Genomic DNA, 23,792 nt, shown 5'->3' with positions numbered 1-23,792 from the left:
GGATGTTTCTGCAGATTTATTATTTTGAGCATTAATATACAGGGTGTGAGAAAAATGTTGGAGGACCCAGAAATTGGAGACTCGTGAGGTGATTTGAAACAAGTTTTTCCTTAGCAAAAATGTTCTCCGAGGCTTCGTTAACGAGATATTAACGAATCATCCCCGACCAATCAGAGCGCGAGTTTGTCGGCTCAGTTCCCGCGATAACGTTGGCTACCAATCGCAGCGCGTAACCAACGTCACCGCGGGAACTCAGCCGACAGACTCGCGCTCTGATTGGTCGGGGTTTTTCGTTAATATCTCGTTAACGAAGCCTCGGAGAAAATTTTTGCTAAGGAAAAACTTGTTTCAAATCACCTCACGAGTCTCCCATTTCTGGGTCCTCGAACATTTTTGTTACACCCTGTATAAGAAAGACAATTCTAATATAAATATTTTAATATGTTAATAACACACATGTAAGTATAATACTGTTGAATTTTATTAGAATATTGTTACGCTTCGCAAGTCAGGAAACACTATAAATGCATAAACATCCGCAGTCTAGTAATAATAATAAGGAAATCGTGGAGGTGCAATAAACTAAAAGTTAAGGATTGCTAAATGACAGTAGAATTAGTGATTCAATGTAGAGTTTTGTGGGAAAACTCGATAGCGAATTTATTGCAGTTTTGGACTTATAAATCTTAAAAATGAATCATCTTGTATATCTTGTAAATAATTGTTGCATTACTAGTACCTAAATCTGTGTTTTTGATGTTTCAGGACGAGAAGAACCAATTGCTCATCACGAATCTTTGGCTGAAATTGGTAAGTTTGTGAACTTTTGTCAATGAACATAAAACAAGTTAGATTTGCTGTAAAGTTTTTTTTTAATGTGTGAATATGCACGAATGGTTAGAAAATATGAAAAATCATTGAACAATTTTATCTGAAAATTGAATCTTCGAAGTAATATCAGTAAAAAATAATTGCGAACATTGAAACGTAAAAATATGGTATGATATATTCATAAAACTTTTCTGAATTTATACTGCAGATTCAAACACACGATCAAAATTTGATTGCAATATTCAGAAAAACAAAAGGACACTTGATTACGTTTAAAAGTTCCAAACGTTGAAAGGTATAATTTTATCGTACAGCATGAACATTTTCGCTAATAATAAGTGGAATAAATCAAATGGTAAAAAACTGTAATTCAAAAACTTTTTTCATATATCTGAATAATCTATGAACAAAGGCCATAGCGTTTTTTACTACGTGTGTGTTGTATACCTGTGCAAAGAAAAAATCTAAGAATCACTTATTTTTGGAGCGTTTTTAATGTGAAAGTCTCTTAAACCACGTCAGAATGATTCTGTTCCCCCCTTCAAATACCGAAAGTTCAACCGATGAAGCGTTACGGGACGGAAGTATTTTCCAACTTCGAATCGTGGGCCATAATAGTTTCTTATCAACCGGAACTATTAATATAGTCACGGGCAACAGGTACTCCCCCGACATAGAGTGGCCGAAGTGGCGCACCCTTATTAGGGTAGACTGCCGTAATATTTCCTTTCAGGAGGTTTCGAACCGCGCTTTAAAACGCTTGTCGTTGCTCATTTCCAACGGCTTATGCCTCGTCAATCCTCGCCCTCATTCAGTACCTCTGCCGAGCCGTACAGGCAAGAACGGCTTTGCGATGACCCGAATTCGCAGTTAACGATTCACCGATGATGTTTTGCCCGATTGACAAATCGACCTTCCTACCCCAGCCCCACACCAGCCCCTCTCATCGACCTCTGTCAACAATTACAACCGAACAGATGCTACATCGCGTGTCAGCTAATCACGTGGCCTTGATTGCCGTTTAGCGATCTAGAAATTAATATTTGAGAAGACCTGGGGAACGTCAACAGCGGAGCCAAATTGTCCCCGGACGAGCCACGATCCGGGGATCAATGAGCCGGGAAAATATTATCGAGAGAACTTGCGGATCCACGTACCTTTGGGATCAAACTGAACGAACAATCAGTGGGTATTTTGCATATTCGAATGGGCGTTTGAATAAAAAACTTAAAAATACGCGGAATCGGGGGCTTTTACAATTCTAATGCGAAAGTTTTAATGGTTTGAATTAGTTTTAGGTTGGGTATCACGAAAAGAATGTTTTTAATATTTTTAATATTTTATCATGTTCTACTAATAGACTGAAGATTTTATGTATTCTGGTTACGGTAGATGTATTATATTAAAGTTCTTATTTTATTTCGATCCTCTTGAAAAATTTAGAAATGTTTTCATCGAATAATTTTGAAAGATTTACAGATGAGTAAAATTCAACAGTCGGATTTTTAACAATGATAATGATTTTGAATTTTAATAGTTAATATTACAATTAATATGAACTTAATGTTTCATCAAGTACTATGAAATGTTAATGTTATGAACACGGAAAGGATATTAAACATTAACAATGGTATTGTAGGACATTTCTATGATAGATTTTTAAACTGATCGACCCATTTGTAAAAATTTGAACGATTCATACAACTTGTATCATTTTGTGCATTCTGGAGTAAATTTCAGCCGATCTTACACCCTCAGAAACCCGAAATCTTAGCATTGAACCCTGTTGTTCCGAAATGCAATTCCCACAAAAATAATGCTGAAGTAATTGTTTTAAACTAATTACAGGAATATGAAAATATGATTCTAAAAATGCCGCACATTATATTCAGATGTTATTTGACTTAAAGCTTTTGTCCCTTTACTTATCCTCGTACTTCATCTCGGTAGTTTGCAGGTTCATATCTTCGCGCGAAGTAATAAAGGATCGCAGGAACCAAGTAAATCTTCCGTGTGCCGCTGAAATGTTTTTGTTCCCCGCTTTTTAACCTTCCTTGCGTACCTTCGGACGTCAAGTGCATGTACTAAGGCAACAGAACGACGCAGCTGCACTTGACTCCCGACGCTGATATCTTTTTGAATATAAGTCTTGGGGATATCCAGACGGGCTCCAAAGTAAGACTCGGAGATATTCAAGATATATGTATTTGACGTTGGCACGTATCGAAAACCACGTCCTACATTTTCTAACAACGTCTCTGTCGAACACACTCTGGCTACACCGGAGATGAGTGGATCGGATGGGGATATCTTTGCATGTTACATAGGGGATTCTGTAACCAACGTAACGGAGATTCAGCTGACTGATGGTTCCACATTATTAAACGTGCGTGATGGATTCGTGGGTGAAAAACGACATTGTACGAGGCAATACAATGTGGTGGTATACGTTGATGTATTGGATGTAATATACAGGTGGGATTGACAGAGTTCCTGTCACGAATAACAAAACTACAGTATAAAAGAAACGTAAATTATGACACAATGTTATGACACTTTGTAGGATAGAAGGCTACGTTAAACATAGAAATAAAAGGAGATATATTCTATGACTTAATTTTTTACTATTAACGATACTTAAGACTAGAACTACCGAACTCGTCAACATGACAGATTTCAGATATTTTATTTTACAGTTACTAAAATCCTAGAGATACTTTCATCGGAATTTATGTTAACCTCTAATTTCTGATATACTTTACATTATAGTATACTAAGTTATATTGTATTATCTATTACACGTATTAAATATATTACACAATTTAACTTAGCATACAGTTAGTGCTGGTAGTCTAGTGTTAATTACCAGAGTGGAAACAATTACTGACGAATAGATTCTAAATTTTGTGCATTCATTATATTATATAAGTTCTTCCCTTTTCAACTTATTGGCATCGAAGAAACTTGACAGCTAACATTAATTTATTGTACAGTAACGGACAAAAGAGTTACCACTTTTCTGATTTCTTCTATTTTTATTATTTGTTAACATCAACATGCCATATACTGCATTTGTACTGCGAATATGTATTAAACACATACTAGAATTTTAAATTGACACAGAAAAATAATGAAAATATAACCAACTGAGAAAGTGGTAACTTTTTTGTCTGCTACTGTATATGTATACATACATATATGTATACTCCACATTATTATTTTATTTTTACTCTATCTTTTGATTTTTTATTGAATATGAGTTTGTATTATTATTAGAATACCCAAAAAATAATGTCGAATTTCTGTAGTAGCTGATGCATTTTTGATTTTAATACAAAGCACTACTTGTAATTAATAAAATATATATGTGTACATTCTGATAGCTGACACTTCAACTTGTTGTTTAGAAAGCATTCATTACAATGGCGTTAACATTTTTTGCATTGACCTTGTTTCGAAAATTAGTGACAAGAGGGTGTACTTTCGAGCAATTATGCTTTTTTAATTCCGGAAACGGAGAAACGCGGTACCAAAAAAAAAAGATTTTCCTGTGTGCATGGTGATGGTGCTGCAAACGAATGAAAATAAAAAAAAACATAATTGCTCGAGAGTACATCTCTCGTCACTCATTCTCAGAACAAGGTCAATTCAAGAGAATTTAATGCAATCGCAATGGTTTTTTTAAACGACGCGTTGAAGTGGCAGCTTTCGCAATGTGTATGTATTTTTATTAGTTAAAAGCAGTGCTTTGTACTGAAAAACAAAAAAATATCATTCATACTATAACATACTAATAAATTCGTCTTGACGCATATTTTCATACGGCATAAAAAAATATACAGCATTTCGTTTAAAAAATTATGTCACCTTTGTTTCTCGAAAAATATTGCCGACATACAAAATTGATAAACGTTATTATCTTGTTCATAGGAAGCTGCAAAATTTTTTCTTAATTCATTTTTCTAATACTTACTAATTGTGAGAAAAACGCTGGCTAGTAGTAGCGTGAACACCCTGTACATGTTAGAAAAAGGAACTAAAACTATAGATTTTTATTAAGGGTGTGCAAGGAGTGGGGTTAGATTTTATTGCTTCCAAATCTGACGATGAGTCTGCTTTTGTGATTTGTTCATACGGACCCATAGTAGTTTAAAAAAAAAATAAGTATTCTTCTTTTTCCAAAATGGCGATGAACATTCAAGAAAAGACAAATATTACTGAAATAACATAGGCTTCTGATTTCCTCGGAAGTAAATATTGAATCTGATATTAAATTCTAAGAGATTAATACTTCCTAATTTTTACAGTATAAGTTATTAAAGCAATTACGGTTCAGGCGAGTGGTATAGAAACTCTTAAGTACGTCATGTGTCTCATCTAAAAGTTTCGCTAATTCTTGGCGGATCTGTAATACGAACTACCGTCGCGATGCATTTGCATAGTTTTCATTGGGATCTCGGTATATATAATAGAATGCAAGGATACATACTGCATCTCTGGATCCCGACGCTGGAGCGTGTGAGAAATACGTATTACGTGAATATGTACCCGGTATCCCGTAATCTGCATATGTGCACGGTTCAGTGTACGTGTCAGTGAGTTAGGTGTTGATTAGTTATTAACTACTCGTATGCATTACAGCACACTGCATGGAATAACGAAGTTAGTTGAACTAAATTTTCGTATAGGTTAAATAACTTTAATTCGTTTCTTTATGAAAACGATCCTAAATTATCTGCAATAATTAGACTTTCATCCCATTAATCTTTACTTGATGTAAGAAGACAATAATATTGAATACTAGACTTACAATCAGCTTCCAATTTTCCATGAGTCCTAGTTAAATATGATATGTTGTAACTCAGCATAAATACTAGGAAACAGGTGAACAGTGTTGAAGAACAGTTGTTCTGGTATTTATGTGAAGATTTATTGAAACTGATGAGTAAATACTTAAACGTCTAGGAAATCAAGTTAAGATTTTAAAGTAGTGTAAAGGCTCTTTCATTTCCTCTAGTGCAAAAAACATCCTTTTTCAGTTTCTCTCATTATCGTAACTTATCACGTATATTATTATTTGAAATTAACTTTAAAGATAAATTTAGTTGCATAATGTGAAATGGTCCAATAAAATTACTTGTCCATATCTAAGCAAGGATTACATATTATGTATCCAATTTATGCAATATATCATGTTAAATTCAAATCTGAATAAAGTCTGGCGGCGGTTTTTCATAAACTATTATTAATCAATGTTTTTATTCCAATTCGAGTGCTTCTTACACTTGAGAGGCTTCAGGAAGCACTGTTGCCTATCTTTAAGATTGTAAATCACGTGAAATGGCAAGACAAATACGTATGTACATACGCGTACGTGCGAGCTTGAGGTTCTCTCAGAATTTTGCTACGTGGTAAGGTTAGAAATCACAACGAGTTTGCGAAGGGAAATGCACAACACGGTGGCAAAGATGCTCACGTGCCCTACACTTGAACGTGTAGTACACGTAACTAAAATATTTGCTACGTGTTCTATAAATCTTATGATTCACGGTCTACTCACTGGGAAAATATGTTTCGCCTTTTTGAATTAAAAATTCATACGTTTCTGATATAACAGTAAAATTGTATTATATTTGAAGGATGTGATTCTCCTTCAAAGCGTCGATCTGAACTGATTTCTGCGCTCTATTAAAATCTAATCTGCGCAAATGTATTTCGCTTGCCCTGCTACTTAGCATGGCACGCTCCTACAATTTGAACTATAACTTCGCCAATTTTAAGAATTCTCTAAAAAGACATACAGAATATTTTTCGTATTATCTAGAATTAACTAGAAAAATAAAAAAAAATTATTTTTCCATCCTCCCAAGGGTCCTCCTTAAATTATTAACCTTCCCTAAATTATTTACAATTATATGAATTACTCGGGTGAATTTTAAGCCGATTTTAGTTTTTCACAATTTTTGGAAAATTATAGTTCTTATCTCGTTAAAGCGACACGAAATTGCATTAACGTACAAGGGTGTCCTACGGTTCAATTGACATCAAATTTATTGGATACTCTCTTCGAGAGGCTCGTCTTGTGACCGCCACCGTAATTGGAATTTTAATATTACATCCGACACTCCAACATCAATTTGAAGGATCCATTACTACGTTTGAAACGTTCGTTTCATTATTTGAAGAGCACTTAGCTTGTCTTTTGATTGTCACGCGAACACGTCCAAGTAATTGGTGTCACGACATTGTTTTAATAATCGTGTGTATATTCTTCTCTTCCATTTAATCGCTCTACAATTATATAAAATGCAGATATGGTTTTAAATATTTTATTTTATAATCTCCCACAGAAAATAGCCTACACATACTCTGAAATATTAATTATCAATTCCAGGTATAAAACGCCTTTTTAAATATGTATCCTAAATAATAAATGTATCCTAAATTTCATACATTTTACAGCGTGTATACTACTACTACATTCAAAATACGTTACGATAAAATCACATTCGCCCTAGATTTCCTCGAAACTCACATCCCTGCAGCTCACAGTGCATTTAACCCTCGGACAGCAGATGCTCTGCAACTGACGCACCCGACGAATTCAGGGCCATTTTTGACCCATACTAAATATTACATTACTTGCAGATTTAAGCAAAGAATTTAGTATTTATTACCTGAAGCCATATTTGTTTATAATAATAATTCTAATAACACGAAGAAAGAAATAATATAATACATTCAACTAATCATAATTGCCATGCAGACTCTCAGTGTTTCTGTATGACAACATTTCACTATTACGATCGACGTCTTCTTGCTTAAAATTGTGTCTTTTCAAAGTCGGCACTGCTTCTACACAATGGTACAAATGGTTTTTCTTTAAACTGTCTCTAACCAACACAGAATGAGTACTTTACTTTGAGTAAATTGTTTTTTTTTATACAGTCTCTAACCAACACAGAATCAGTATTTTGCTTTGAATCAGTGATTTTTTTTTCTTTAACTGTTTCTAACCAATATGGAATCAGTAGTTTGCTTTGAAAATAAAAATAAACACACTGTACACACCAATCATACTCCTCAGACCTATATTTCTATTATAATCCCTTCTAAGAAATGTAACCATTTATTAATAGTAAGTGTTGTATTGTACATAAGTGCAGAAATCGCAGGACAGTTAATCTTTTATTTATTAAACGCGAACTAACCTAACCTAACTTCTACTGAGTGCGGTTATCACAGGAAATCACCTTGCGCAGAATGAAATCTAACCGTAATTTTAAACATTTGGGAACCGTTTCTTATACACCTTCTAAGACATTACCATTTTTAAAAACTTTTTAAACGTTCCCAAAAAGTACAGAGATTGTTATTTTTACCCATTCGGAAAATGTTCTGTGAATGTTGGCACAGAACCTACTCAGGAAGTTCCACTTTGTAAACTGGTCCTTCCTGCGACATTCAAAGATCTTAACGAGGACGTAAGGAGGACATGTGGACCTTTTCGGGATATTCCTCTAATGTCTCCCTATTTGGGACATATCAAAGTCTCCGTGTGGCGTTCCGTCTTCTCAAACAAAACCACAGTTAAGTCTGTATCATTCGTCAGGCAGGGTTTAAAATATAAGGACGGGTCACAAGTCATTGTCGGGTATTCAAAGCTGAACTATCACATTCACACATTCCTGTGAAATCCTCACTCCAAAATGTTTTCGACAGAAGTCTCTAGCGAAACAGTCTAGGCGGTCCCTTTCACAGCTACAAACGGTCCAACCGGCTCTCACCACTATTCAACGTGCTTCGTCGAAACCGAAAAATGTTTCCTAGCCAAATTAGTTGGAGGAATCTTCCGTCCGAGTGCCGCCCTGCTGGGCGAATTTAGCATTCAGGACCGTTTCGATTGGGGCATCAACGAAGTAGTTCCGAGGCGGTCTGAAGTGCAGTCGCTTAACACAGTCGTACCCCGGGACGTAGTTACGTGAAAGTCCATGATTGCAGAAACGAACTTCTCGGTGAGGTGTAACTTCCTGCCCTCCACTAGAAAAGAGTGGAGCACGGCTTGAGTAGGCGGAGTATTCGCATGTCTGTGAGCTTTAACGGCTCTATGGTATTATGAGCGAAGTCAGCGCTGGGCGCACCACTCTCTTTCCCCCTTTACCATCTCACTATGCCTACCTCGGTTCGCTTCACCCTTCAGTTAGCCTCCGTCGTGTCCCTATTTCCGTTTCTCACCCCAGTTTTGTGCGTTCACCTAAGAAAGATGAGTACACGAGAGAGAGAAAGAGAGGGAATGAGAGAGGGTCGAGAGGAAAGGAGAGTTCAACCATTCGAGGCATCCTATCAAGTGTCTTCTGACGATGAACACTCTGTTTCGTTGAAAGGTAAATTGAAATGGGTATTCGTAAATTGTATGATCGAATTTCATCTCTGTATTTTACTAATTGCATGAATAAAAAGGTGTTATGCAAACTGTTACTGGGAATTATACTAGGCTGTTATATTAGGTCAGTGCAACATGTTTTGATGGGTTTTTTTGCAGATCATATGAACGCCATTGTTTTCTGGAAACGATAAACAATTACTTTTATGTTAATGTGTCGATGACAATGTAACATGTTTTTCGATCAATTGTATAGAACAGGCGTCGGCAACCTATGACCCGCGGGGTCAATGTTAATCTATTATTTATATTTTCTCAAAGTGTTTGTTTCATGTTTATGTTTTGTAATTTATTTTTATATATTATACTTTATTTGCGGAATTCAAGCGGGTCATTTGAAATTATCAAATGGGTCATTTGGTGACCCGCGGGTCATAGGTTGCCGACGCCTGGTATAGAACAAAAGCTGCCGCGATTGATTGTGTTTTGTTGTTTGAAATGAGATTGAAATTGAGCTTCTGCAAAGAAATTGCAAAATCAAACGAATAACGTTACCTGTTTGGAGAAGGAGTCATCCATCACACTCAGTGGTGAACTATGAATTTTTTAATATAAATTAATTATATTAATTCACTGTATAATAATATTCTAAAAGTTGGTATATTGGAATGAAAATTTCTATTAAAACTACATTTTTATAAAATTATAAGTAACTTTATTATTAGTCTACTCTTTTAGAGTAAAATCCACAAAACCTGTTGACCTATTGAAAGTTCAAATTTGGTATATGTTAGCATTTTTATCTTTATTTAACAATTAAACTTTAGTTTTTATTTTATGAGAATGTGTTAGACAAAGTAACGTTATTCTTCTTACAGTTAGTGCAATTGATACTTGCCGCGTATTAAGCACGAAGTTGGATATAATTATACAAATATCGCAAAATATATTTGAAAGCACCTTTTTGTACGACGACTGTAGATTATTAATACATATAATATTCTGTTTCAAAGCGACAGCATTGTGCTAAGGATCCAATGTTGTTTGAAGAACCGGTTCCATTCTGCAGAGAGATAAATGAGTTGTCGTTTATTATACTCGATGATTTGACTGAAAAGGTTAAGCGGTATTTAATAGTTTCGTCCTCATTAATTCATTCAATGCAGTTGTCGTTATTTCCAATTAACACTGTGGTTCAGCTGATAACATACACGTGTTAACCCTTTCACTACGAAAGGCGTTTATATACGCCCTCTAAATTTTTCTTATTATAACACATTTACTGTTTTATTAAACTGATCGAACATAGAATTTAGATTTTTTATTCGTATATTTTTTAGCGACTGACATGCGCATATCGTACCGCAGTCAAAGGGTTAATGTAAACAGTGTATTACGTCAGACGAACTTCGACTGATAACTTTGTACATTTTATTTTAAGTTTCAAAAATATTAATTTTGTTAAAAGAAGAAGATAAAAGGGACCTAAAGCTGGATGAAGTTCCACCAAACTTTCTTGTTGTATCTTCACACGCGATAAACAAACGCTTGTTTTGTCGTGGGGTGGATACTTTTCACTGTCGCAAGAGTGATTCAAGCGGTTATCGATCATCCACCCTTGCCTCAACTACGCGATCCTTCATTTTCAGGTTTTATGATTTATTGTTCTTCTTGCCGGCCGCGAAAGTCGACTGGCGTGTTCTGAAATAAAAAATGGGTCGAGTGAAATTTTATAAAAATTTCATATCAATTATGTACACCGCGAAGTACTGTGAAGTACTTGCATTTCATTAATAAATGTAATTTTGCGATGCATACTGTGTTACGACCTCGGTTTTGATTGTCATTTTATAATATTTTGGATCCTGGCTTGTTTAAGTGACTCGTCGAAGAGACAATCGCTGATTTTGATGCAACTCTGTTAGAAACTAGTTCTCATAAAAATATGTAATAGGTATATTTCTTAGCTGTCATCATATGGAAAAAACAATTCCAATACATTTTTTTTCAACAAAAAAATTTTGTTTCATACGAACACTATTTATATTAAAAATAATTCTCGTTTGCAAGAGATGTTTTAAAGAGATACAGAGTAAGGTCCAAAATTATCCGCCCAATGCTTTCATTATTACTCTTGTTTTAAATGAACAATAACATTACATAGGCACAATAATAAGAAATACGAATAATTCATTTAATTTTTTCCCAGTAAATAAGCTCGAAATTTTGGACTTCAATACATATTACTCGTTTACAGCCATAATTTCATTAATATTTAAATATGCACCATTTAATTTAAGTGAAATCTGTAAAGTAATTTTTTATGGATCGTATTAAGAGTGCGCGTACAGCTGTCTCTGTTCACCAGCAACCATCATTGACAGGATAAGTCAAGTCGGGGTCGCCAGAGCTGCGAGAATCCTCGTTTGATTAGGTTCGTTAATGCACCTGCCACTGTCTCAATTGAGATCGACTGATAGACCATAGCAGCCGATTAGAAGCATTTCAACGTCTCGACGTATGATTGATCCATATGAGTGAATTGTGATCCAATACACTTGAAATTTGCAAACTGCTTGTCACTCTAGTTATGTTACTACATTTTAATTGTTACGCGTACAAACGAATAAGTCAGTGGATTTTACCAAATTCATTGATTATCTTGAAAAAATATAGCGTTTATACTACTTGAACAATATTTTTCACGATCTTCCAACGTCCTGAGTTACATTTACAAAGATTGACAAATTTTTTATGAAATTCAGCTCTGTTGCTGATTCATTAAAAAAATATTGGTATAGCTACTTATACAGAATGTTTTCAACATTGTTGTAATATTATCTGAAAAAGGATAATTGATAATTGTACACAAGAGGATAAGTTAAAATTATGGGAAGAATTTTTAAAAATAAAAAGTTTCGTTTTCGAGAGTAACGATTTTGAAAGTATAGGTACTGGGTGTACGTAGGCTTAATTTTACTTATTTTCTTTTGGGTAGTGTCATCTGTAAATATAATTTTTAATTACAATACCTTAAAATTATTCGGATGTATTATCTATTTTTCAGATTTCATAGTTATTTTTTTATAAGATTACATATGCATTTCCGTGAGAGATTTCTTTGAAAAATCTGTTTCAACCCATTCTACTGTGTATGGAACACAATATATGTATTTTTATCGACATTGTCTTGTAATATTAACACCGAAGGAATAGTATATGGATTGATTGAAAGAAGATACAAAAGTTTTATATTTAATATTAGAGAATACATTGAAAAATCGACAGTTTCTAACGGTGTTTACACGTTAATTGAACAGAAGAGGATTGAATCATGATTGAATTTTCGTTGCGTGGTTCATTATAACTCGTAATATTGGTGGAATTCAGAAGTACAATTAAAAGTGCGCTGCATCAAGATAACCGGTTCGCTTTGCAGTGCAAAGGGTAATCTCCCTGATTTAAAAGGATCCACGGCTAAAGGGATTATCAGTGAATGAAGATCAAAGATAAGTTCCAAAAAGTTTCATCCTTAGATTCTCCTTTAAATGAAGATTAAATCCCTCTAAATCTCAATTCCAACTCCTTGCGTGTTTCTTCAAGATCCTAGATCCGCGATTCGTTTACTCGCAATCCTCTGATAAGATTAATCTTATAATTGCCTGTCTGACAGAGACGTTCGGATAATAACCATGCTAATCCCACGAGTCTTCTTTAATTATAATTATTAATCGATATCGGAGTGATGAAGTCAATCATTAATCAGACATTCTTTATAAGAGTATTTATCAAAATGTCAATATCGTAGAACAATTTTAGGAGAGAAGATGTCGTTCATTATATAAGCTTTTTCTTTACAAAAATATATTTTTCTAGTTATTTACAATTTGACTTCTAAGTAGTCAATTAATTTTTTGTATCAAATGAAATATTAATATGGTCTTACAGTCCCATCCGAGAGCATAAGTGAAGCTCTCAACGTTTGTAACAGGATCTGTCAAATATTTGCTATGCCAAATACAACTAAAATTTGTTAATTTACTATTACCTACAGTCACAGGTTTTAGATACATTCTCATTAATATTTCTTTCATTTTACAATTTCTTTCCTTTAATCGGTACTCGTTACACTGTAATCGAAATCCTATTTGTGTGTTCCGAATTTATTACTCAATTACATTGGACATTACGTTACAGTTAGAGATACCTTCAGTGCTTTTACAGTTAAATCGATGTATTTTGACGCTTTTCAGGGAATAACGTTCAATAGAAAAAGTCAGCCACCTCTTATGAAGAGTACGTTAAGAAGCTTTTAAGAAAATCGAGTTAGACGCGCTGTTGCTGGTGGTTTTCAGTCAAAGGACACCTAATGTGATGCAAACTTAACATGCAAACCCTCTTGACTACGTTCTAAAATATTACTTTGATACCATCTAGGGAGCACCATACTCTCTTTATTCGATACAAATTAGTATAATGTGATACCTGTGTACTACAATATTATAATATGCAAAATTTTATTACAAGTTGTGAACCATTTTATGAGTTTCATTTTCTAAAGGTGATCTAATTATGTCAATCTATGAAGATCTATTATTTTGTACGCAACAACCCATCTGTTTGAATTTGAATATTAAAAATAATGCAATTATTGGAAAACAAGAATTGAATAGTTTAAAGAAGCGTGTATTCTTAACTTCTATATTTAACAAAATACTAAATTTGGACGAAAAATAGTGTATTATTCAGAAATTCAGCTGACATTGCATCATGTCGCAGATAACGTCTGTCACACATCGACAATCTAAACAGAACACATCTCTGTTAGTTTTATGTTTTAGTTGTATATTAATTCGTGGTTTTATTTAACAAAAGAGGTGTGTATATGAAACACTGTGCGGGTCGATATTGTCAAGTAGGCGGTGCAGAAGTTACTAATATTTATACAGAGAAGCGTGTTTCCTTCAAACGGTTTGGCATCCGCATGGAAGCGAGCAAATATTCCTTATATAGGGTGGCACTTTGGGGTAAATTCAGGTCACACAAGCAATCGAGGGTGTATTAACTAGCTCTCAACGAGAATTGAGTTACGCCACGAGTTCGTGGTCTGATCAAAAGCCAGTGACGTATTGTAAACTCAAGGTGCAAAATTTCACCCCGATCGCCAGTAAATTTACATTAACTTGTTTCATATCTAATGGCCACTCATTACTTCATGTAGTCGTGCAATTTAATCGTTTTGGCATAATTTTTATCCACCAACAACGCGTCTACCTTACCAATTAACCGTAGAATCAATTAAATTTCTTTCTTATGTTTCTTTAATTAAAATTTCCTTAATTAAAAAATCCAGTGACATCTGTAATTTGGATAGTTAAGCAATATATTTATTCAATTTCATTTCACTTTATTATACTTTACCTGGTTCCTCAAATTATGCATCATACGTTGTATTATGTACATTATACATAAAAACGAGTAATTTACGTTATTAAAATAAGCAAATGATTGAATATTAATTTTGTTCAATTCCTTGATTTATATTCAAACACATTTCGCACCACTGGTTAGAAATGTTCATTTACTTAATATTGTTCATTCAATGGTGAAATCTGTATTTTTTTTCTTTTTAATTTAATTAATTACAATTTGTCAACTTTTTCAAATTCAAATCCGTACGTTATAAAAATGTATAGATCTTTAAAAAATCTAATTTTCATGTGCCAAATATTTATTAATATTATTATCCTTTAAAATTTGCCTTTAATAGTTACGAAATCTCTTAAGCGTTCATTCATTGGTACGTTAACCCTATTTATTTAAGAGCTAGTTATAACACGTCCGCTCTCCAACAATTGTATGACGTTCTCTGATAGTCACTCTTGCAACTAGACGCAGCGTCCACTTGCGAGAAATACCCTCGAATGGACATCTACCTTTAGGGCGCGAAACAATCTCTACGTGCTGGATTCAATTTCACTTTGACATGCTTCATATTGGCCCCGAGTTACTCAGCGGTTTCACGAACCGCCGTTTTTCTCCTCCCTTTTCTCATTCCGTGCACACGTACGAGAAGGCAGGTCGACGATTAGTTGAACGTGTGCGTCGAAACACAGCCTGGATATTGAAAATATTTTCACACGTAAACCTCAGAACACGCTAATGACATTATTATTCTTGGGAAACGGTAATTTAATGTTTGCATTACTATTTCCATTGTAAAAACAAGGGTAAGTCATGAATTATTCAGTCAAATATGGAATTTTCAAGCAACAGGCAACTAGAAGGAATTTTGACAAAATTTCCTTTTGAGTGACATTTGCTTTCATTTCATTTTAATTATGCATGTTTTAATAATGTATTGAAAGTGTAAGGTAATTGGGGCGAAGATGCCAACTTCTCTTATTAAATTAAATCTATAATAAATTTAATACATATATTTCTATGATATCAACGAACTTCATTTGTTATATAAACAATACACTATGAAATGGACACTACTAAATTAAAAGAAACTAAATGTTATTTCATGAAAATAACAATACTTTTTATACATAATTTGGACATATTATAACTACACATTTTCAATGTAAAAAACTTAGTTCGTTAATTTCTTGGTGATGCCATTTCAGCCTGAATTAAACCTCAGGAAGAAAGAACAAAAGACTGTATTTAACATTATTCACAATCATACTAAACACTGTAGATCAACAATAACACTGTTGATAATAATCACTGTCAATCCACGAAAGTTTAGTTTTCTATTAATTTATTCGCTACGTGTTACAAGTTTGTTTGATTTATACATCGAAAACATCAAACTTACGAAAACCTTAAAAGATCACAGGAAATTTAATGTCCACAATGATCCTTTCTGAATTAATAAAATTATTCGCTTGGCTATCGATTCGTCTATCACGTGAACAATCCTATTAACTACGGTTAAATAAAAACATCGAAGCAGCTGGTCCTCCATTGTATTTGGAAATCCGCCATATGGACTTTTCGGCTCTGTTCCGAATAAGTTAATTATTCTTTAATACTATACACGAGATTCGATCGAATTGTCTGCTATCCGTGTACAATTTGACCCTCTTCCTCTTGCTTCGTATTATCTTATCGTGTAAACTGTTTATTCTGATGATTTTAGTTTTAAGATAACATCGAGAACAATTTTTCCCTCGATAAAGTGTCGTTGAAATCAGATCGATTTCGTCTTGTTATTTTTTCATTTTAACATGGAATCATGATAACAAAATTTAACAGAGCAACGATATAAGAATTGGGAACGACCAATTGACGTAGAGATCTGTTTGTGACTTTGGTTTGCAAAAGGATGAAGTTGGAGTGCAAAACCTGTATTACATTTAAAAGTTCTTTATCGACTTAAGAATCGTGGTCTCTCAAACTTCATGTATTCGCTGAAATTCATATTTTATAACAAAAAGTTATTAAATATTTTATGCCTCCTAAAGTTTTCACAAACATTAGCAAATTCGTGGATAATGCCTCGTATTCTTAGGTTCTTTCCTTCTTTCTTAAAGCACAAAAATAATTCGACTTCATTACAGAATGGAGAATTATAACAACAACACTAGAAGAAGTGTAAATGTAGGTGTAAATGTAGTGAAAAAGATCCTAAATAAAAACGGATGACGGGAAAACTTCCGAAAGTTTTAGTAAGCTGCTATGACACAAAAATCTGAAAAAATCGTCTCTTAAATGAGAATAGTGTGTCTGAGTATAAGTAATCTACGAAAAAAGAATGTTCATACGTCTTCTTAACGTATCTTCCGGGAACGGAGCTCATACTGTTTAATGATGCTCCATAAAGCTGTCATATCCCGCCCCTGTCTTTGTCTATACTTTCGTTGTTACCCTCGATCCCAGTCCCATGTGCCCTCTGACGAACTTCACTACGTGGTCTAATTAGGTCACTCGTCTGAGGAAATAGAGGCGTAGCTGTGAAACCGAAGATATTTCCGGGGCAAACATTTTCGACGTAATGCAGAATCTCCGGGCTCGTGAGCAGATAATCGGTTTACTTGAAACGGTCGTTCTGATAATTTAAAATTGAATTGAATCGTAGGAGATCGAGTCAGCTTTAAAATGAACTGCTCGCTGAGCAGCAGATTCCGTTAACTGTACTCGAGAGATTAGCGAAATGAATTCTAACTGCAGGAAACTTATTATTGTTAATAGTATTAGTCGTCGATAATTATGATTAGAATATAATGGATCTTGAGAATATTGCAATAAATAAAAAAAATTCTATTTTAGTACGCCAGCTACTATTTTCTATCGAACGGCTGTATCAGTGCTGATTTAATAATTTTATCCAGTAACATAGGATCTCTGATTTTTTAAAAATTTTCATACAATAAATCCGAGCTTGTTTTGCACGAGGATTGTTAAAGCATTCAAACATCTTTACATTCCAATGTAACTTCTTCATCGTGTGCTTCCTACCCTCATCTACCCAGCCCTCGCATTTCGACGAACTTTGGGAAACGCTCTAATTACATCCTTCAACGAAGAGAATGGAGACTTAAAATTAGTTGCGAAACCAGCGATCCAGTTTCCTCCTGGAAAGTCTCTATAGAGAAATTCACGACACGTTCCACCTTTATTTGGTATCACCGAACGTCGTAAATTGTTAAATGTGTAACCTCCATGCACGATACAGACCAATAGAGATAAATGTTTCAAGCCGTACAATCGACCAAACTACGAATTTTATGAAAAAATATGAAATCTTTAGTGAGGTCTTACAAGTACTTTGAATGAAACTATTATTACAGTAGATAAGTCTCTATGTAATTTTCATTTTTGAACATTACCGTGTATGAATATAAATTTTTATAAATGAGTTCGTCCACGAGTCTCGCAGCTCAATTTAGAATTCAGAGCTTCATTCTGCAAGGGTACAGAGTATTAACTTCTTTTTGGCTCGCCCTCAAAATGAAAGAGCAAGCAGTTTGCATTAAAAACTACCACAGACCAGAACTATCTCCCCTCCAAACGACTACCGTCGTACACTCCCGTTCATACGTATTAGGACCCTTATCATATATGAAGTAAATAAAATAAGGCATTACGAAATTGTTGAATGTCTGAAATATATATTGTTTAAGAAATTTTAAGCTCTAGGGACATCAGTTACGCTAATAGAAACTAGTTAAAGTGACTTAAAATGTGTAATATTTATGAAACATTATATTTTCATCATACAGGCCAGGTGTCCTATAAATACTTATAAAACGGCAAAGTATGTCTAATTTACTAATATGTACCTGTTCCGATGAGATTGGACTAAAAAGAACAAATTCGATTGGATCGGATGTATCGATTGTATTTGGGATTTGTGACAAATGTCTGAGATCTCACTTGACTGTCGAATTGGATTCGTTCATAGTTGTTTGTAAAATAATTTGTTTGTTCGCTTCTATTTTGGTTCTGTGTGTTTTTGTATTAGTTGATGGATATATTGGAGTATTTGAGGTGCTTGTGTATGATTGATGTTTGGTGTTTTTATTGGTGTAACAATGTAGTGAACTTCCCTTTCCCGATGTAGACATGGAATTCTTGGAAATTAGCTGCGGGGAAAACACGTGAATTATGTAAACATCCTTTATTGTCCTGAACATGGTTTTCAGCAGGCTTGGACATTATTTAAATTAACGTTTTAAAAGATCATCGTTAAGATAATATATTATCTTGCTTGGATAGATGTTATTTGAAGTAATCATGTGTTAGTTTATTTGAATAGGCAAATGACTTTTCTTTAGATTATTTCGTTATCCAGATTTCAAATGAAATGATTTTTCATTTTATTTTTAATTTGTTTAAATGTTTACTCAAATAATTTCTCAAATATGTAATACTTTCATTTGTTAAATTAGTAATTAATTTAGTTCAATAATATCCTATGTCAACGTATCTGTTATTTTATTCGAGTTGCGTAAATAAATAAAAATTATTCGAAAATACTATATTTGAGTCAAACACAAAATAAAATTCGTTTTCTTCTGTTATTTATAACATCAAAACAACAAAGTATTGGAAATAAATCATTATTTCAAATGATGATTTGTTATCTTATTTCAAATAAAATGTGTTCAACCCTGGTTCCCGTCAATCCAAGAATCCCAGCTTATGATCGTAGACTACTAATGGCAAACGTAGGAACCACAACCAAAGACATGCCACGTTAGTGACATTTCCCTGTCACAAATATTTCTCTTCCTATAAAAATTACGTTGACCGTGTGCAAGTTGCAACACCAACAAAAATAAAAGAAAAACACTACGTGTGATAAAAGGAAATACCATTCTTCACCATCGAACAAATACTCACGAGTACAAATCGAAGTACGGCAGATTATTAAGCAGTTAACGACTTTAAAGGTGTTTCCGAAAGGTTAATACGAAAAGTTCCCGTCCGTCGGATACCGAAAGAATCCCCGCCTGCAGCACTTTAAATGAACTTTCCCGAATAGTTTGAAACTGCTGCCCCAATTCCAAGGGTGAATCCGACTAATCAGTGCGCGAGGTTTAGTGTACACGGAACACAGCGGCACGGCCCGAATCAGAGTCGAATCTTAAAGCCTCGCGGACGTTTTAAGTGCTTTCGGTTTCTCCCTATTCTGTGGTTACAGCGAATGCACCGTAGCTAATTCCGTTCAACATCTCTCGTCGACCCTCTCCCCCCTTCCCCTACGCGGAGAAATCGAAACGGCAATATTCACCCGTTAATCCGAGGCGCACAATATATCCCCGAAGTCGGTTTCCAAGTTTCGCCCACGTCTTCGATCGATAAGTTTGGAAGCGAACCAACCCGTAACTACTAATCAGCTACAAGTTAAATCACGCGAAAATGTAGTGCAGCCAGTTAGCCACAGTTCGTTGGATCGTGACCCTCGGCTTTTATTGGCATTCGCCGGCAACCGCGGACTTTTCCGAGAGATCACGAAATTCGTAGAAATTACAGGAAGAACGACGTTATACAAATTACAAAAGGGAGAATCAATGTCCCGTGAATTTTACAACCGTCAGGAATGCTGCTGTGCGTCAGTTTTACTCACTGGTTTCACGTTCGTTTATAGGTTTTCGCGGAATTAACCGCGTTATATCGGTTTATTCGTTTCGTGAAGCTTCGAGCTTCGTTATAGCGTATCATCGTCAAGAGATTTTTTATGTTCTAGTATATTTAGTGGAACTATAAAGATTGACATGCTAGTGGAAGGATGATTTTTGTTTTTCCAATAGTCCATTAAAGTGTTTAAGGTTTAATTGTTACGTTTGATGTTCATTTTATACATCATGGAAAGCATTACAGTGATTCCTCGATGAATGCGACACAAGCAACGGCATTATTCCTACCAGTCCCCATGTGGAACCCATCAAAACAGAGCAAACAGAAGCTAAACAGAAGCTAAACAGAGGCTCCGCTCCGGGCAAAAAATAAATTTATAAAGGACTGAAAAACTTTCCGACTTGCCATAAATACTCCGAAGTGGACCCGAGTACGTCGCACTCATCAAGACATTATTGTATATGAAAGCATTTATAATGAAGAATATATGGAAAGCATTCATGATGAAGCATATATGGAAAGTATTTATCATGAAGCATATATGGAAAGCATTTAGGATGAAATGAGAGATGTATTACAGATGACAGTTATGACTGTTCTTTTACGGAAATTTACAGATTTTAGTGATTTTTATTGACAAGGATTTTGAGCTTCTTTCACACTACTAGACTCCGGACATTAGTAATTTATGGCACCGCTGTTTAGGATCAAGGATTTTTAATTAACTAATCTTCCGTTTAACGTAAAAACAGGATAATTTTCCCATTATTAACGTAATACAATCCCTAATACCATAAATAAATTTCTGTTTAATTTCTATATTCCAAAATTAGTATCTAAAACTTTGAATATGACAGGTAACTTCACCAACGTGTGTTGGCCACAAATTTCATCTAAATAGAAGCAGCTTCAAGAATCGTTTAGGTTTAGCTAATACAATCGAAATTGTATATGTATAACTATTCCATACAATGAAATTAATTGTAAAGTAGGAAGAAATTGCATCAAAAAGTTGTAATTAAGAATATATTATAAATTGAAAAATATATTAGGTCTATCAATAACTAATCTACTGTTTTTCAATAAAATCATAAGATTATATGTTTCTATGTTTACACGATTCTGTTCTCTCAGAAAGAATTAAAAAATTTATGTTACTTTAAAAATATTTGTTATTTACCGCCACTATCCTTCTTCATATTGGCTAAACAGAAAATAGAAAAGGTATTTAGAATTTAAATTATATTACACTCTTAGTTTAGTTTAGTTTAGTACGAGGTCTCCCGTGGGAGGGGAAGTGCGTTACCCGGGGATATTACACCTTTACTGTAACCATAGTTAACTACTTCAGTGTTACACCTCATAGACTGTAATTCTGATTTTAACTCACGAAAGCGCAGAATTTTCCACCAAAAAATGCCTTATAGCACAAAAATTGTATTTCCATAAAATGTAGCAAAATAATATTATTTAAATTATTTTTAATTTTTCGTAATTTTACCATTTAAAGGTGGTATGAATAATAACTCACAGTGTATAGTAAAAACATTTATCATACCACTATGCTTCAAAGAGGTAGAAAACGCTACGAATTTCCCGTACAACCCCAAATACTTCGCATCGAACCACATCTTTCGCGAGGAAGCAAGGAGCAAACGGAATATGAAGGAAGATATTCTTTAAGACGCTCCAACCTTCCATCCTCCGAGTAGAATATCCTCCAAAGTAGCCTTATCCAGAACACTCGGCTCGCGGAAACGTTAATCGTACGCCATCCGTTACCTTAACGTACGACCCTCCTGACCTATAACGCGACTGTTTCGAGCAGAATGTAAAATCGAGAAACCGAGGACGGGTACGGCATGCCAATGTAACGTCGTAGATCAGCCCGTGATCGTACCATAAAACAGTCGAGCACGGTATTCGGTGAATTCGAGGCCGTTGATAATCAAAATTACTTGAATTCCCGATTGGCGAATTTAACGCGAACCTGTCATTAGGTCCGGCGAGATTTCCGTAATGGCGGCGACGGAATGCTTGGCACACAAGGGAAGAGTCGAAGAAAGAGGGCGAGAGGAAAATTCGAGGGCGGATTTTACGATCGTTCTAAGACGACGTCGAAAGTCCTTCGACGCTCCTTCCGGTTCCATTAGGACCCCGCCTGAATGAAACCCTACTGGGTTCGATTAACTTTCCTTTATGCTTCGCTCCCTGGACGATTCTCTGCGGCGAAAAATCGGTCAACTATTTTAATTAATCCATACGGACTCGATCTATGCCTGCGAGACGAACGGAACGTTAGAAAGAGATGAATGTTTCTTCGTTAATTTTTAGGTGTACCAATAAACGATCTACTAGTTCTTAAACGAATTTGTACAATGTTTTGAATTAAGAATAGATTTGCGTGTCTTTTTTTGTTTTTTTTTTTAACGGTGGGAACTGTTGGAGAACGAAAACAGATGTCATTGGTACAGCATTATTTCGCTTTTTTAAAAAACGCTTGTTAACCCTTAATTACAGACCACTAGTCTTACATACTTATAGCATTTGAACGGTACCCTACTCAGTTTTCGTTTCATGACTTCTACCGTTTCTTCGACTTGCTTTTGCATCTCGCCGTTCCATGAAAATTCGTTTTCGTTGTACGTAAAACGTACGACAAGATTGCCAGCATTTGTCTCCTTTCCAAAGGAACGAAAGCTCCTCAGTTTTCCCGTGGATAAGGAAATCTATCCTCTGTAAGGTATACGGTAAGTAGAGGATCCTTCCGAAAAGAAAATATTGTCTGTGAAAGCTCTGCTGTTGGGATTAAAATGCGGATGATACTTGCTTAAATGATGCAAATAAACAGTGCTTTAAGATTTATGAAAATAATTTAATATTGTGATTGTGTATAACATTCATAGTTGCGATATTTTTCTAAGCTTCTTATTAGGTTTTGTCATAAATAATTTCTACTTTGCTTTGTTAAATTTATGCCGATTCAAGGCACTTTAACAATTACTATCAATCTTTGCAACATTCCGCATTAACTCTAATCTTAATTATTATTAATGTTCAGTTTAACTGAAACCTGTGATAATTATTACTTAATTGTTATTTAGTAATTGTTTCAGTGTTTATGATGAAAGATATTTGTGATTCGACTTGATACAAGTATCATATATTTATTATGTTGAAATATAGCGAAGAAGGTGTCGGAAAATATAAGTGTACTTTATATTGTTAAAGAGATTGAGCAATATTCAAAAAATTCACCTAATAGTTTATTTCTCATGAAGATTTACGGTCTTTTAATTGTATGAAAATCATATCCTGGTCAACAATATGATAACATTTATAAATGGGCCGCAGATATTTATGCAAATGTAGATTTCTATGGACTAATTCACAGCAATTATAGTAAAATAATTATAGTAAATTTTAAGCAATAGTGTGATACACGCCCACCTACAAAAAGACTTTGCACATAAAATTGTTTCCT

General features: G+C 34.5%; 1 protein-coding gene across 1 annotated transcript in view; it reads left to right on the top strand.

The window, feature by feature from the left end:
• LOC107193958 (neuronal acetylcholine receptor subunit alpha-7-like) overlaps positions 1 to 23,792 on the top strand; it is a 246,598-nt gene that overhangs the window by 169,493 nt on the left and 53,313 nt on the right. The window contains exon 3 of the mRNA XM_015583497.1: positions 766 to 810. Coding sequence (XP_015438983.1) covers positions 766 to 810 — 45 coding nt within the window. The remainder of the gene's footprint in view (positions 1 to 765; positions 811 to 23,792) is intronic.

This window comes from Dufourea novaeangliae, unplaced genomic scaffold (assembly GCF_001272555.1).
Source record: "Dufourea novaeangliae isolate 0120121106 unplaced genomic scaffold, ASM127255v1 scaffold21, whole genome shotgun sequence".
NCBI classification, from domain to species: Eukaryota; Metazoa; Arthropoda; class Insecta; order Hymenoptera; family Halictidae; genus Dufourea; species Dufourea novaeangliae.
This window is presented reverse-complemented; position numbering and strand designations above follow the sequence as displayed.